This window comes from Crocodylus siamensis, chromosome 3 (assembly GCF_052110815.1).
Source record: "Crocodylus siamensis isolate JL-2025a chromosome 3, ASM5211081v1, whole genome shotgun sequence".
Taxonomy (NCBI): Eukaryota; Metazoa; Chordata; order Crocodylia; family Crocodylidae; genus Crocodylus; species Crocodylus siamensis.
In genome coordinates this window covers 141,890,069-141,907,576 of record NC_143397.1, presented here as the reverse complement: position 1 = coordinate 141,907,576, position 17,508 = coordinate 141,890,069, and the positions used below count along the sequence as shown (strand labels likewise).

The following is a 17,508-nucleotide window of genomic DNA, read 5'->3' as shown; positions in this document are numbered from 1 at the left end:
GAGTGGCAGGGGAGCAAGATAGACAGGGTTGGGGCTGGGACCAGAATCACAGAGCAGTGACAGTGCAAGGCCGGGGCAGAGCTGTGATTCACTCCACATACATCCCTGCCTGAAATGGTGCCCGTTGCAGGGAGATGTGGGGAGCAGATTGCAGCTCTGCTCTGGGCCTTGACCACCCATCCTGCTCCTGGACGGTGGAGCAGGATGGGTGGCCTGGAATTAGGATCAGTTGCCCTCCCCACCCTCCTGCCCTGCAACAGTTTGCCCAAACTCCTTAACTGGCCCTCCAGCCCACATAATTACCCACTCCTCCCATAATTGTTTGTGTACTGGGTATTTCTCAAAATTCAGACAAAACAATTATTGAAGATTTATTGTCAAATTAGTAAGTGTTACTGAATGAAGTTATGTAGTAGTGAGCTGTGGGTCTGATGCAGTCCAGTATTTTCAATACCTGCCTGGAAGATGGAACAGAAAGTACACCATGTTCAAACTCGCAGATCATCCAGACCCTTGGGCAAAATATATTTAAAATATATGGAAAAAAAAAATCAATGAAATAGCCTAAGAGTTCAATTTGCATGTCATATCAACTTCCATGGGTTACACGATGAATAGAGATACGTCGTTCACAAAGAAACTGATAATGAAATGGAAGAATATTATCATGGTAGCAACACAAGTTCCATAAATATCTGCTCAAGGAAGGACCTCCTTGGTTAGGTTTAAGAATAAGAGGTCAGGCCACTTTTTATTTGAAAACTGATGGGTCTTCCCTGTTACTTTTTAAAAAAACCTATTACATCTCTGCATAATTAAAAAAACTCTAAAGAGCATGAAAAAATGTTTCATGAGCTAAATATAAGCACCGTAATATTTATTTTGCCTAGCTCATTATTGGGAGTGACATACAGCAAATGAGGTGATCACTATGCCTTTAATTCAGCCTTATATGGCAGCTTGCATTTGGGGTTGGGGAAAAGATTCATAAAACAAGACAACCATATGCAGTTTTCAGGGGACACTCCTTGCCATTCCGCTCAAGCGGAGAGCTCAAGGTGCTGTATAGTGCAACAACCAAGCTGAAGCGCAACAAATTAAATCCCGCCATTAGTCAAACAAAATTAAAAATGAGAAGACCCTGTAAAATACTGGGATCTGGGGAGATATATGGATCATAATCAAGCCAACTGTGACGTAAGGTCTAGAAAAATAAGACTTTTAATAGGAGGTCAGAATCACAGTAGAAGGTCTCTTGTTTCTTGCAAGGCACAGGGGGTAGGCACAGGGGGTAGCCACAATCTGGAGGAAGAGGAATGATGCATAATTACTCAAAGCCTGTTAGGGTTTCACTCCTGTGAGGTATGACTGTGACCCAGTTTCGTAAAGCACTTAAGCACATGTGCTTCATTTAAAAAAATGTGTACAGCTTGAGTGGATTCTTGATGAGGCTTTCTATCTACCTACAAGGGTAACTGCTAGGCCTATGCAAAGTGGCTAGCATTTGCTTTGGATTCAGCCAATTCGGGGGACAGGGATTTGATTCAGTGATTCAAAACACTGTCCCGATTCAATTCAGCTGAATCAGCCAGGCCAGGCCAGGCCCATCCCCCACCCCCTCTCCCAGCCTGGCAATGGCTGCCCTGCTCACGCCAGCTCCTGGCACTTGTGGGAAACAAGCCCTGACTCACTGGGTGCTGCTGGGCAGGGGGTGATCCCCACTGCCCCACACAGGTTGGCTTCAGCCCTTTAAGAAAAAAAATGAAAAAAACCCCAGACTCACCACTCCTGCTGGAAGGGGGTGAGCCCTGCTGCCCCTATTGCCCCCTGCCACATGAGGGGCTGTGCATGAGCCCCCAAAGCCTCAAGGCCGCTGCAGAAGCTGCAAGTCCCAAGGCTTTTCTTGTTTGTTTTTTTTCTTAAAGGGCCAGAATTGGCCCAAGCAGGGCAGCCCAAGGCCAAGCCCCACATGCAGCGTGGGGGCAACAGGGATTGCCCCCTGCCCAGCAGCACCTGGGCCCTTTTTTTTTTTTTAGTACCAAGCTGGGTTGGGCAGGGCAGCCATGGGGGGGCTGGGGGAGCAGGTGGGGGTCAGAGGGGCTGGGAAAGCAGGCAGGGCTCGGGGGGGCTGACAGGGGTCCCGCTATGGTCCCCTCCCCCCCAGTCTCCCCCTTACCTGCCCCTAGTACTTACCAGCTCTGAGTCCAGCAGCAGCTCCCTACTGCAGCCACCAGGGACTGCCCGAATCACCAGAACTCTCCGAAACTTTTCAAAGCTCCCTGAATCTTTGGAATTGATTCACACCTTTAAATTGGTCCCCCGATTCAATCCAGATTCAGAGATTTGGTCACCAAATCGAGCCCAATCTCCTCTGAATCGAATCACCACCCAAAGCTTCACACAGCCCTAATAACTGCCACTATGAATCTCCTGTGCTGAGGTTCCTTTATTTTAATGAAGAGCCATGTGTCCCCATCCTAGGCAATGACTAAATTGGTCAAGAGGTTTGGTTGCCCAAAGCACTAGTGATCAGGCAATTTTGCAAAAAATCATTAGCTTTTTCCCCCTGCCCGCTGCCCTTACTAACTGGGCAACTCCAGAAATCTGAATAGCTTATCACATTGTACATTGTAGATGCAATGCACTTTGCAACGATTACAGCATGTGGGCTTGACGGTGGGCACTTAATTGGGGATCTCACACACAAAACAGGTCTCCTTGAGCAAAAGAGCTAAGTTTCCTAACTGGTCACTGTGGCCAACTCGTGTGGAGTAGCCACTAAAGGCGAGACAAAAGCCTGCGCTGCTGTAATAGTGCTTTCAAGATATGAAAGCACAGTGAAATATGGTGGGTTGTAACACCTAAAATAGTGGTACCCCAGGGAAAGGCAACAGTGCCAAGAGTAAGATATCTACCAATCATAATATATCAGGGGCTCGCTGTGCACTGGCAATGGTAAAATGTTACTAGGGGACAATATGCAACATGAAGGTTACTTCCATGGAGGGCAAAGCAAAAAGTGCAGTAAGCAGGGTACAGGAGTTATACAATACCTAGATACTATTGACAGGATTCTTGATTTTCAGTTTCAAAAGTCACTCTGATCTTTACACTGGATGAACTCAGGCATGGATTCATATTATGGGCCCATCAGCCTGACCTCTATCCTGGGGAAGGTCTTGGAAAAGATTATCAAAGAGGCCATCCTTAACAGACTAGCTGATGGCAATATCCTGAGAGATACCCAACAGGGGTTTGTTGCAGGTAGGTTTTGCTTGACCAATCTCATTTCCTTTTACGACCAGGTGATCTATGACCTGGACAAGGGAGACAAGATTGATGTCATATATCTTGACTTTAAAAAAGCCTTCCATCTGGTATCCCATGATCACCTCTTGGCTAAAATGGCTAACTGTGGCCTTGACTACACCACGATCCGCTTGTTGGGGAATTGGCTCCGCAGTAGGACCCAGAGGGTGGTGGTCAATGGGAGCCAATTATCGTGATGCGCTGTGACCAGTGGGGTCCCTCAAGGCTCTGTCCTATACTATTTAACATTTTCATCAATGATGTAGACATTGGTGTCAGAAGCAGACTGCCCAAGTTTGCCGATGACACCAAACTCTGGGGTAAAGCACCCACACCTGAGGACAGGAGAGTGATCCAGGCAGATCTTGACAAATGAGCGGATGAGAACCTAATGGTGTTTAACACCGAAAAATACAAGGTTCTCCACCTTGGGAAGAAAAACCTGCAGAATCTTTATAGGCTCGGCAGTGCTACGCTGGCTACCACCACAGCCGTAAGGGACTTGGGGATCATGATTGACCACAAGATGAACATGAGCCTTCAATGTGATGCTGCGGCTAGTAAAGCAAGCAAAATGCTGGCGTGCATCCATAGATGCTTCTCAAGCAAAACCCAGGACGTCATTCTCCCCTTGTACTCGGCCTTGGTGAGGCCGCAGCTGGAGTACTGCGTCCAGTTTTGGGCTCCACAATTCCAAAAGGATGTGGAGAAGCTTGAGAGAGTCCAGAGGAGAGTCATATGCATGATCAGAGGTTAGGAAAACAGACCTTATGATGAGAGGCTGAGGAGTCATGGGACTCTTCAGCCTGGAAAAGTGCAGGCTCAGGGGTGATCTGGTGTCCACCTATTAGTTGATCAGTGGTGACCACCAGGATCTGGGGGAATGTCTGTTCACCAGAGCCCCCCAAGGGATGACAAGATCGAAAAGTCACAAACTCCGCCACGACCAATTCAGGCTGGATATAAGGAAGAATTTCTCTACAGTCCGAGCCCCCAAGGTTTGGAATAGACTGCCGCTGGAGGTGGTTCAAGCACCCACTTTGAATGCCTTCAAGACGTCTGGATATTTATCTTGCTGGGATCCGATGATCCCTGCTGACTTCCTGCCCCTGGGGCAGGGGGCTGGACTCAATGATCCTTTGGGGTTCGTTCCAGTCTGAATGTCTATGAAATCTATGAAATTATGCCCTGCACACTTAGGTGCCACACAACCTGATTTAGCAGGTTCTCTACAGGAATTTATGCAGAGTAGAAACAATTCTTGGGCTGCAGAGGTCTATGCAATGGAAAGAACAACTTGATCTAAATACTAAAACAAGTTCAGGCTGATGGGTTCTCTTTGCACAAAGTAGGGATATTAGACAAAAAACAGGGATCCATCAAAGATTCTTTATTTATTTCAAGCAAGATACACAAATAGATAAAGCTACTAACATTTAGTTTTGTTTATAAAAAGTGCAGTATTTATTAAATACAAACCATTGGGAAAAAGCAACCAAGTCTTCATTATGATGCCAACAGGAAGACAGAATCAAAGAAGCTTACCAAGTTTATAGTTTCTAAGTGGCTGCAGTATTTACTGTAATTGTTCACTGACTTGGGTACATGCAGTGATCGATCTTTATAACAACCAATGTTATCCTGGTTTTTAAAAAGAGTTAATTCACCATAGGATTTCTTCTACCCCCACCCTCTCCCCCAAACCACAAAATATAATCAAGGAAACAAACACCTCCAAGTTAAAAGTCAAGGTAAGAAATACTGAAGAAGTTACCCGTTCTCTATAGTATAATGCTAAAACATTTGCTTGCAATCACACAAAGGTATTAAGCTTACAAAAGAGATAAACATTTCAATCAAGATGCTCAGTAAGCATTAAAAAGTTTGACATATTTTTCCAGTGGAAGGCAAAACAAGGAGGGCATCTTTGAAATACAAAAAGGCATAAGAACTAGACGCATGGTTTACACCATAAAGGTCAGCTACCAAAATGCTATCTGGTTGATAATCACCCGTCTGTATAATCTAACAGCTGGAAAGTCCTCTCAAGAGCTATTGGAAGAAGGCTAGTAAAAGGACACATTGTGCCATGTTCATCAGCTTTTCTCCTTCCTTAAATGAACAGAGAAATGGCCTAGCTATGACTGCCATCCCAGCTGCATTGAAGGAGGAAACTGGAGTCCAGCTTCCTACTTGGACAGCAGTTATTTTCTCAGTGCTACTAGACAGGTGGCATGGATTGTGGACTGGGTCTACAAGGATGATGCACAATCCAATGAAGATCAGGGAGGTGAAGATTTACCCCATCCAAACTGAAAGCCACTAACCCAGAGGCACTTTGTTCCATTCTTTTAATAAAAGGAAACAGCATATATTTTCAGGACACTATATGTACCTTCCCATTTTACCCTGGATTCTGCTTTCCAACTGCAGCTTAAAGTGAGTGCTGGCTTTATGGCTATAAAAAATGTGCATTTCAATGCTTGACTTTTTGGGGACAACCAATTAGTTGAAAGATATGGCAAGAAAGAACTACCATGAACACATGAATGTAAACTGTTGGCTCTAAGTCTACATTCTAGTCTTCTGTTATAAAGTCATTTAAAATGTTTCAGCACCCACTATGTTACCGTGCAGAAAGAAGTGCAACGATACTATAGAACACTTGCTTGCTCTGTATGTGCGTTTGTTGTGAGTGTATGTTCATCCCTATTGTTGCAGTATTAGACTTTTTATTCTATTTCAAAGAATGGAAAATATGGGATAGAAGAACACATATCAGGATTTACTTTACTCCTATAGCCCAACTGCAGTCTGTCAAAGAATTCACGCTTTCTGAAGTCATCAACAGATAGCACCAAAGGGCATCTCATGAAATAGCAAAAACTCATGGTATCATAGGAATTGAAACAAAAAATAATAATGAGGTTAATCCTGTTTATCATGCTGGTCATGTCTCCAGATAGCCACAACAGTCAGCATATGCTGCATATTTAAACGAGCTCAATTATTTTAAATCATCTTTGCAGGTTGAAAAAACTTTACTTGGGAATCTTTTAGCAACAGCCTTCCAAGCCTGACTGAAGATCGAGGTGTCAGCATCAATTTTACTCCAAGTTGCACGAGTAGAAGTCTGGAACAATTTGACTGACTGTTTGGGGTTAGCACAGGTCTAAATCAAAATAAGCCAATGCTTTTACTCCAGATATACATCAGTGTAATCAAAAACAGAACATGGCACCTAGTTCTTAATCTGATTTAACATTTTCTGTACATGTGTACTCCTACAAAATTGATCACATCGGTCAACACTGGTTCTAACTGGCATAGAGCAGGGGTATCAAACTCATCCCAGGCTGGATCCAGACCACATGGCTCCTCCCAGGTTAGATGTGCAGGGCCAGCAGTGGCAGCTGTGACAAGCCCGATAGGCAATGGCAGCAGAAGGCCAGTGGGAAGAGAATGAACAAGGTTGCATCATCGCAGCCCTTGCCAACCCCTCTGCTGTTGACTGTCATGTCCATTAGGACTCAGGTACCACAAATTCTGCAGTGGACCCTACCTGTGACCTTCTGGCAGCCCAGCAGGCTGGGAGGGAGAGCTCCATAGGCTGGAGCCATCCCACAAGCTGCATCTTTGACACCCCTCATATGGAATTTGAGTTTCTTAAATTCTTCTACCAGATCTTAAACTTTCAAACTAATGACAACAATGGGTAATGTAAATGAAAGCCTGAAGAGCTCGTGTAACACACACACACACACACACACACACACACACACTTGCCTTCACCCAGTATGTAATCAAAAAACTTTCATGGTTGCATTTACAACCAGAATGCCAAGAACAACATTCTTGAGGTAGCTAGAAGTTAAATAGCAAACTGCAGCACAAACAAAACTACACAGGTGCTCACACTCTTTGCAAACACACCCTTTGGAGACGATGTTATTTTGTGCATATGAGTGTGTGTTCAAGAGGCACATAATATAGAAGGGATGAGGAGGAAGAATTTGGTGGTGCCAAGATCCTGACACAAACTTCTCTCCACAGAAATTTACACTTAGAAAGCCTGACACTATATAAACTCTAAAACTGTCATGTACACACACACACACACACACACACACACTAGAATAGTTTCATTTAGAAGCTTTCCACAAGTGCACAGTTCACACAACTTCTGCAGTCTTCAGAATGAAATGGTGATCGGTGGTGACATTTGTTTTGAAACGGAAAAGAATTATCCAGTCTTGTGCAATTAGGTTTCTGTTGTGTAGTTGCTGTATGACAGGGAGGGCAATGATGAAAAGTTGTTATTCCACTGTCTCCCGCCAGTGCCTTGTTGCATCTCTGCCTGCTCTTTATATTTAACCAGAAGATTTTTGGCTTCTTGCACATCTTGCAAGGAGTTTTCTCCATATGCTTCCTTCAGCCACTGTCTGAACTGGAGAAATCAAAGAAAGTGGGTGAAGCACCTACGTATCACCACAGACCAAATGCAAAAATAATGCCTTCCTTATTGAATAGCATCTTTAGTATCACAATTTTTTACTAATGCTTTTGAAAGATAATTTATCAATTACAACTTTTAAGCCTTTTACAGTAGAACCCTTGTGATCTAAAGAAAGATACCTTGAGTGCTTCACAAAGTGCAAAAGAAATGCTTTAGCATGTGTGGAACCCAGCATATGAACTGTCCTGAGGAAGTCAATAACACTAATGACTTCATTAAAGTTACACATATGCATAAAGACTTTGCCAACTTGAATCGCCATTTGGAATAAGGTACTCCTGAAATAAGTGTTGGTCTTGCAACAGGAACACCACCATGGGCTCAGGAAGTTGCAGAAAATTGGCATTTTAAAACCAACTAAGGTAGCACCTTGTCAAAAAAAAGAGTAAAAGTTATGGGACTCCTCATTTTTATGGTATCCTTGTTTTAACACTCCAAACAGCACATACGGTATCAGGTGTTTAATACACAAGTTGGAATGTGGTATTGTGCTTTTAAAACAGTTCATTTGTGTAGAGAGAGCAAAGTAATGAAGAAATTTAAATGTGTAAATCATTAGAGGCTGGGCAAAAACCTTGTTGAAATGAGTCTAACTAGCAGCCTTCATTTTAGATACCTGTAGGAGACAGATAAGCACATGTTGCTTTCCCAAACAAAAGGAAGAACAAGGAAGCTGAAGATTTTGAATGTTTTGCACAGAGGGCTTTCACTGGGTATTTTCTGAATCATGGTCCTGGGTCAGAAAGGACTGGAGGATTTATGGGTGATATCTTTTATTGACCAACTACATGGTCAGGATAGACATAGATAAGATTCTGAATGCAATGCATCCTTCTTTAAGTTTTACTAGATGTTAAATCAAAAAGAAGCTCTGGTGTGAGAAGTGGGATACATTTTCCAATGAGAAAAAAAATTGAGCGCCAAGATGGAGTAAAAATAAGGAGCTACTTGCAGAAACCTAAAAAGGCCAGAAGCAAAATAAGATCTAGAACAACAGTTGGAAACTTCCAAAAAGAAGTTAAAATAAACTCCAAATCAAGAGCTGTAGGCTTCCCATAAAGAATCGAAAAATGTTTCTTAACAACTATAAACTGCTCAGACAGACTGGGAATCCCACCTGCAAAACCCCCAGATCTAGTGGGTAAGACAGATCCAAGAATGGTAAGACAGATCCAAAAGTTAACCATCAGTTTCTCACAAATCAAGGGAAACCATGAAAAATATGGCTAAACAGGTAGGCCTGTGCGAAGCAGCAAGCATTTGCTTTGGATTCGGCCAATTCAGAAGACAGCGATTCAATTCGGAGATTCGAATCACTGTCCTGATTCGATTCGGCCAAATCACATCTGAAAGATTTGGCCCCGCTTTGGAGATTTGGCCATAGACTAAACAGGCAGCTGACAGATGTCTCTAGCTGGTAAGTCTGTTGGGGTTGGGGGAGGGCCTAGGCCAAGCTGCCCAGCGGGGATGGGGAGGCGTGTTACTCAGGGACGGGGGCAGAGGGGCTGTGTGGGATGTGGGCATGGCAGTGCTGGGAGCAGGGACTCTACCTTGTTGCTGCTTGCCAGCTGGTGCAGGGGGAATGGGATGCGGGCACGGCAGTGCTGGGAGCGGGTGCTCTGCCCTGCTGCCGCTTGCCCCCTTCCGCCTGGAGTGAGCCGTGCCTGCATCCTGCCTCTGCCGGCTGGGCAAGCAGCAGCCAGGCAGGGCCCCCGCTCCAAGTGCTGCCATGCCCGCACCTCACACCCCCACCCTCCCTGAGTAATGCGTCCCCAACCCTGGCTGGGCACCTCGTCTCAGCCCCAGCCCCAATCCCTCCCTCCTCCACGCCACTTCCCCATTCCCCAATAGACTTACCAGCTGGAGGCAGCTGTCAGCTACCTGTTTATTCTACAGGCAAATCTCCGTATCAGCCAAATATTTTCCAAAGCTTTTCCAAATCAATTCAGAGCTTTTAATTGGTCTGCTGATTCGATTCAGAGGTTTGGTCCCCAAATCGGGCCAAATCTCCTCAGAATCAAATTGGCTACCGAAGCTTCACACAGCCCTACTAAGTGGGACTTGCATAGAGACTTGCATTTAAGGAGTTAAAAATTTAGCTCCAAAAGGAAATCAGTCATAGACCCCAATGGGAAAAATCAAGCCATCTGGATACTGAATTGTGCTTGTTGTAGGAATTAGACAAGACTGGACAGTAACAACAGTTTACCCCATTTATAGCCAACAGAGGCCCACGAGGGAGAGACTAGGCTGTCCAAGAGGAAATAATATTACAGCTAACCATCTTTGAGGGAAAAAGCTTACTTGGTTCAGTTCAATACTTAAAGAAAAGAAGGTTTCTAGTAGCCACCTTGAGTGACAGCTGTGACAGCAAAAGGGAGAGTTATTTAGCAGTCATATGGTGCTTGGAGCCAGCTGTCATTCTGAGATGTCTAGAGAAGAAGCTAAGCACGAGAAGGAAAAGGAAAGAGGAAACCTACTTATGTGAGCAGAGGAACTATGGAGCTTGTGTTCATGCATATGCAGATATTAAAGGAAATTTCCAGGATAAACTAGCAATTTGGATGTTCAATGAGATGGTATCAACAAAAAAGGAGGCTATAAACAGCAGTTGAGAAATCTGTCATAGCAACTTGAACTTTTTTGCAGCAGTGCAGAGGTAGAAACAGCTGCTAGTGAGGAAAAAATGAAGGCAATCATATGAGTCCTATAGGTATGGCTCAGTATTGAATTTGCCTGGCAAAAAGGGAATTTGACCCAGTTCATGGTAGTTAGAAAAAGATATCATCAACTTTGTTAAACAAGGGAAACTGGTAATGCTGAGAGGCTGGCCAATGTGTAGTAGGCTCTGTGAACTGCATGGGATGCTGGCTTAGACTATTTTTACACCAGGTGCCCTAAAAAAAAAAAAAAGCTACATCATAAAGGAGCCCAAACTGGACCATCTACTTGGCCTCAAAGGACACATGAATCCCTTCAAAACTGGGTACACTGGGCTTGAAAATACAGGCTCCAAATTCCAGCATAGCTAGCTTTCCTTCCTGTCTATGCTCTCAGACCAAATACAAGGTCTTATTTTTTGTTTTCAAATACCACCAACTTCCCTCCACAAAACACAATAAAAGTTTTTTTGGTCAGAGTGGGAAAGCTTGGAATTTAAAGATGAAGCATCATGTAAAAGAGGAGGAAAAACAACAGGAAATGGGCAGAGGGATCAGCTGGCTGGTCCAGATATGTTGTGAAACACTGTTACGGGGCTAATTTCATAGGTTTAAAATGACTGAATGTTTTGGGATTCCAAAACTTTAGTCAAGTCAACATAAGAAATTATACTGAAAAACATACAGATAGGACATGAAGGGTGCCTGTGTAAAAATGCCTCATGTTATGGAGTTGTCTTGGTTCCTTAGTGGGTGACAGCAACATACATCCTAGTGAATGAATTCCTTGAGAGGTTAGGGGGTCCCAGGCCACTTAAACCAACATTTCCCAACCAGTGTGCCACAGCACAAAAGTGTGTTGTCAGAAGTGAACAGATGTACCACAGAATTTTGTCATGAGCTACAATAGGTATGAGGATGGGGAATGCCTTAACAGGTGTGCTGCAGACATTTTTTATTAATGTAAGTATGCCTGGGGCTGGAAAAGGTTGGGAAACATGGACTTGAACACAGGGAGAAGCCTTTTGGCATGTTTGTGAGATTCAAGGGAGCCAAAACACACCTACCTGAGCTCACTTACAACAGCATGAAATGGTGGAAATATCTGATAAGACTCTGGAGATCCCATTAGCTACATGTTAGAAGAGTACCAGAAAGACTGTGGCCAGTATATTCCACTCCTTTTGATGGGTCACAGAACAGTAAACATATGTTTATGCTATTACTCCTGATGTTTTGGCATCACCAAAGGACATACAGAAAGCCTCCTATGGGAACTCCCAAGGAAGAACCAAGGACATTGGTCATTTATAGAAAAGCAAAAATGGAACCACTGATTTAGATGATATAGAAAACTAACAACGGAAAGACTTTTACTAGAAAAAAAAACACAGGACAGACTTAGTTTATTTCTTCAAATAAAAATTATTTTTAAAAGTTCATATTATGACTCGAGGATTGGTCTAGTCTAACAATCTTTGGGGGAAGAAAGGCAAGAGCCTTATGCAGGATAAACGTTGAAAGGCACCCTGTACCCAAGTGACCTGAATAAATGAAGTGGTGAGTAGAATATAGTTTGCTAGTCAACACTGACTGTACCAATTCTGCTTGAAGGGACAATCCTGTTAATCCTGTGACAATTCTTCCAGCCTCAGCTCCTACACCTACATTACTTTTAGGGAGGTAGTGGAGGGATAAGATTTCAGGAGAACTGTCCAAATCCCACTGCAGAACAAATAAACACTGAGGTCACAGGCTAAACGCAAAATCTTAGTGCACATCTAGGGAATATTCAGAAGTGACACATGCATACTATGATTTCCACTGGCTACCAGCTAAGAAAACCAAGTCTAATGGATTACTTGTCCAGAAACCCCAAAATGTGTCACATGTCCATAACAAAAACTACCATGGTGCCATAATAAAACTAAGCCCCATATCATGAGCAGGTACAAATTGGCAAAGCTTGCTGAAATAAGAGATTCACTGATGCACATCTGCTGGGTATCTGGGCTGCAACTGAGAAAAGACAGCTTGCAACTCATCATATTAAAAAGGTAGATATTTCTTCTTGTAGCCTAATAGACTCACTGCAGCATCCCTCTATTGTGAAATGAAAAATAAAATTATACGTTACTGCCTTCATGAGGCTATTTGCATATAGCAATGTCATTTAGGGTTGTTAGCTGAGACCAATTAGCAATGAAATGACTAACCCTTTATACAAGACAGAAGAGAGACCAGTCTGGAAACTCCCTCTAATTGTGTATTTAAAAAAAACGTCAGTTACCCTCATTTACACAAGGTCTATATGGATCCAGGAAATATTTGGTTAAATTTAACAGACACACAACACAAACAAACAACCATTTACCGTTGAAATCTGCATTATTTAAAGAGCAATAGTCATTTCTAAATTGTGTTATTGCAAGAAAAAGGGAATGAAAAATGAAGCAGACTTCCTCACCTCATTTATTTGTTTATTTTTAAAAGCCAGAAACATGCTGAGCAATGGGAAGTGGAGCCAGAAAAGTGACCCAGCCTCTCCCACTCAGACACTTGCTCTTTGCCTGTACTCAATTATATCCACTCACCTACTGGATCAAAACACCAAACCATTTCCTCCTTCCCCATCCCAATTCCCAAAAGCCAGCATAGGTCAAAAATGGGATCTCAATTTGTGTCCAGCTCATGCATCAATTGTTAATTAAGTTCCAGGTATAATAAACTATTTGCCACAGATGAAGGTACGTAAACCAGATTAAGAACCCAGTTTAGCTCTCCCTAACAATCATAGAAACTATTTTTTTCTTGCTTTAGCATGCCAATCTCTTCCAATATAAGCAGCACTTAAAATGTATTTTTTGAAGAATTTTTATATTCAAGTTAAAAAAAAAGTTATTTTTGTATGAACCAAAAACGGGGGTAGTTTTGTTTAATATTTTGCTTTGGCTTTTTTAAAAATTAAGAGTCAGAAAACTTGGGTGCATTTTAAAGTCAAGGGTGTCTAACATTCAATGGAATACAGTATTCCTTGCCTTTTCACCTTACAAATTTGTTGCATTTTGAGTCATTTGTCCTTTACCTGTTCAAGTCTTGACACCCTTAGGTAACCCAAATGTAGTTGTGTGGGGGTCTGTTAAAAAAAAAATGTAAACGTCACATACGTGGTCAACATCATGTCTTTCAAACTCTTGTAGCTGCCTCTGGAAACCCATATTCGGGTTGGCACATGATCTTGCAGCTCTTACAGCAGATAGCGCATCTTCCCAGCCAAAGTCTGTGATTGTCATGATGTAGGACACAACTAAAGTCACACTCCTGGAGACTCCAGCAAGACTGTGGCACAAACGAGACAATAAATAGGTGCAACAGAACAAGACTTTGCATTATTCAGACAACACCATAAGGACACTACCTTGGGGTGCTACACAGAGGTGCTCCCTTTAGTGTTGACCGTCAGTGGGGAAGGAAACCTTTCTTTCTTCCCCCCCTCTATATTATAGTTATTTTGAGCTTAATGTTGTGTTTGTTTATTGGCGAGAGGAGGATTTCTGCATTTGGGGGGACAGCCACAGACCCTCCATAGAAAAGGGGGATGTAGGCTTGGGATGGATACTAGGAAGACGGATCTCCACTGGGTTTAAGGTAGGGGAGTGGAGCAAGGTTTTCTGTATCTAGATATGAATGGGGGTGGGAAGCCTGGCTGGGATGTGCTTGATGACCTACCCAGAACCTGAGCCTTTCTGGATAGGACAGTGTTATCATTATCATCAACACTCTAAATCACTACATGACAATTCTTGTGATAGATGAGGGGCTGTCCAACTGGCGACCCACAAGAGACTGGCAGCCTGCAAGGGGTTAAATGATGGCCCTAGGCTCCCACCCTACCACAACTCCCCCTAACTGCTCCGGGGGCAGAATGAGACAGGGTGTCTGGGCTCCCTTCCCCACCTCAGGGGGCAAGGTGGTGCAGCCCAGAGAGCTAGGCAGGAGTGACTGGGGCATCAGCTGCAGGTGGGGGGGGTGTAAAAATAGTTGTGACCACAACTGCTGCAGCTACCTTGGGTGTGGACCTGTTACACCTAGGATGGAGGAGCCCACCATCCGAGACACCTGAGAGGTGTGGTGCAGCTGTGAAGCCCACAGCCAGGAAGGGTGAGGTGCCAGGTGTGTGCGTGGGGGGGAGGGCACCAGGATGCATGATGCTGCCGGGAGAGTGGGAGAATCAATGCTGCAAGAGCACCTAATAAAAAATGTGATCGGAATTATAGGTTTAACCTTGAAGAAAAAAGGGCAATTAATCTTAATAGGAAAAAGAGATGATGGTGAAATTCATTGTTAAAAGGCAAGAGGATGGATAGTAAAAAAAGTGAGCAGAGGAGTGGGGTACCAAAACTTTAGGCTCTACAACTAGCACATTGTGTTCTGAAACAGCCACTTAACAGATCTGCGATTCAGAGTTCCAGTGCAGCAGATAAGAGTTTGTAAAGCTCGTGGGACCTTTGGATGACAAGGACTGTTGCTTTGCAAAATGTATTAACTTTACAAATGGAAAAAAAGAAGGAAGAACTCTAACTCATTAAGACAACAAAATAAGAGGGGGGAAAAATAAGAATGCTCTTAAGCAATTGACATACGTACCAGTGAACAAGACAGCCCTCACCTCTAAGGCGACACTCATGGATAAATTTGATGCTCTCCTTGAAATGTCTTGTCCTAAATATAGAAGAAAGAAGAAAATAAAAAGTCCTTACTTTAATAAAAATCACAGCTAATAAATCCAGAGAAAAAAAAATACATGAAAAGTTACTTAACATTGCTTTCAGAATACAGAACTAACTGCGGTATTCGTAAAAAAGTCTGTATTGATCAAAAAACCCCATACAATTGCTAAGGTTATTCTCCAACTGAAGAAAACCTGATCTCATGCACAACTCTTTAGCAACTGCTGGCAAATACTTTACTCCAAAGACTGGCAAAGATGTATCTTAACCGTCCAAAAAAAACAAATACTTTGGTCCGTCTTCCTGACCTCTCCTTGTGGATGTCCAGCCAGAGTTCCTGAGGGAGGGGAAGCCTTCCATCCATCATAGCAGATACCAGCAATTCCTTACCTATCACTCAAGTCTGATCTCAGATTTATCCTTGACTGAATAGCATGGTTTCTTTCTGCACAGCATCTCCAAATTAATCTTTTGCTTCTTTCCTAGGATGCCAAAATGCAAGTTCTGAACATCTCCTCTTTCCTACTCCAGACTCTACCTCTAGCTTTGCTGTTTTCCCCACTCAAATCCTTTCAAAATGATGCTCAGAGTGTAATTCTCAGCTCCCTCCTCTAACTTCACCACTTCTCCCATTAAGCCTAAGTTCCCCCAACTGTTATATCAAACACCAAGTTCTGTTCCTTACTTTCAAAGGTTCACCTTTTTGTTTATCCCATTCCTTTACCGCAAAGTCCTTCCTTGCCTTTCAACTAGCTAATACCAATGGCAGCAAAACTCTTTAGCCACAACTCACAAAGCTAAAACACCTTTACCCTGCTCCCACATGCTCCTCTCTTGGAACATGTGCAGAAAACCATTGCCTGATAATAGAAACTTACAATCTATTCTGCTATTACCACTACTGAATGCGTAAGAATTGTAAGCATCCTGTTAGGTTTACCAAGTTTTGCTTGCTTCCCATCATTGCCTGATCATTTGTCCTATTCACCTCTAGTGAGACTTCAGTGCACAATGTTTATTATAGAGATCAAGAAGCCCAAAACAAAAGCAGCGGTACTGAAATGACACCATTCAGAGCCAAATGCAATCAGTTTAATTCCCAAACACACCGAGTTCATGACTTTTCAGTTTCTGAAACCTGTCTTGCCTATACATAGATTTGCACTAGTTTACTTCATAGATCAGTTTTAAACAAATGTGGACTTTTATTCCAATTTAAACTAATGTTATTTAAGATGCAAGTTAATAATCATCATGAGAACCCTATAAAGGCTTTCCATGCAGCTCAAGTCAAGAGTTGAAAGTCGGAGTTGCACAACACAAACCTCCACATCAGCACACTGATAAAGACCCGAGTGTGCTCGCGAGAATCTGCTAGGTTAACTTTTCACTCCCCTCAAGAAAACCAGCTGAATTTTACATCAGTGTATAGTTGAGTACCTTGGCAAACATCTAGCCTGCTTACTAGTCAACTAAATGACTTATTTCTAAAGTAGCTCATTCTTAAGCATACAAGAAAGGAGACTCAGTATAACTTAGTTCTCAAAAAAGCCCAGTCACTGTTTCATGGGTCACACAATAGGGCAGTGATCACTGGAATCACCTTGGCGTTCTTACCAAAGGGGGCTTACCTCATTTTGAATTCCCCATGGGTAGACTTTCAAATCAGTTAAAAGGAGGCAAAAAAGTGTCAAGAAAATCATTTAAAATAATTCATTATATCCATATGGAATCTTTCAAGAGCCACAGGAGAAGCAAGGAAAGTTGGTATTGCACTCATTAAGCCAAAACATATAAAGCCAAAAGGACAGATGAATACCAATCTGCCCAAGGACTGAACAAGGCAAGCCAAAAAAATATATCTTCCAAAGTTTTGATGAAACAACTGGCAATTAGGTCTTAAAAAAAGTCAAGCATAGGATGCAACAAAAAGATAACATATAAAGAGAAAGAGCAAAGAAAACATATAAATAATGGTTAGCAAAAGAAATCAAGATGATGCAATATATTACAAATAAAGTAGATGCGTTTATCCGCAGTCTCTGTGGGTCACCCCAGAGTAAGAAGGACAATGATGAATTATGACTGGGCCTGCAGAAATACTGCATGGTTACTTTACCTCAAGCTCTGACTAGAAAGGATGGAAAAACTCCCTGAGGCAATTTTAAACTGAAAAAAATGTGGTGCATTGTTAATGAAGACCACTCTCTGAGGAAGAAAATTCAGCTTGAGAAACCTCCAGAGGGCTTGGATTTAAACCAAAAACATTTTTTAAATTTTAACCAAAAAAAAT

The 17,508-nt window shown here is 42.7% G+C and overlaps 1 protein-coding gene across 5 annotated transcripts in view; it reads right to left on the bottom strand.

The window, feature by feature from the left end:
- Window positions 1-4,678: 4,678 nt before the first annotated feature.
- Window positions 4,679-17,508, bottom strand: part of DUSP22 (dual specificity phosphatase 22) — a 55,561-nt gene continuing 42,731 nt past the window's right edge. For 4 of the 5 annotated variants that reach the window (XM_090039373.1, XM_090039374.1, XM_090039375.1 and 1 more), the window contains 3 exons: window positions 15,133-15,207; window positions 13,653-13,824; window positions 4,679-7,756 (listed from right to left, as the gene is read on the bottom strand). In XM_090039373.1, the coding sequence (XP_089895499.1) occupies window positions 7,571-7,756; window positions 13,653-13,824; window positions 15,133-15,207 (433 nt within the window). In that variant the 3' untranslated portion in view covers window positions 4,679-7,570. The remainder of the gene's footprint in view (window positions 7,757-13,652; window positions 13,825-15,132; window positions 15,208-17,508) is intronic. The other variant, XM_090039377.1, reaches the window with a different exon arrangement.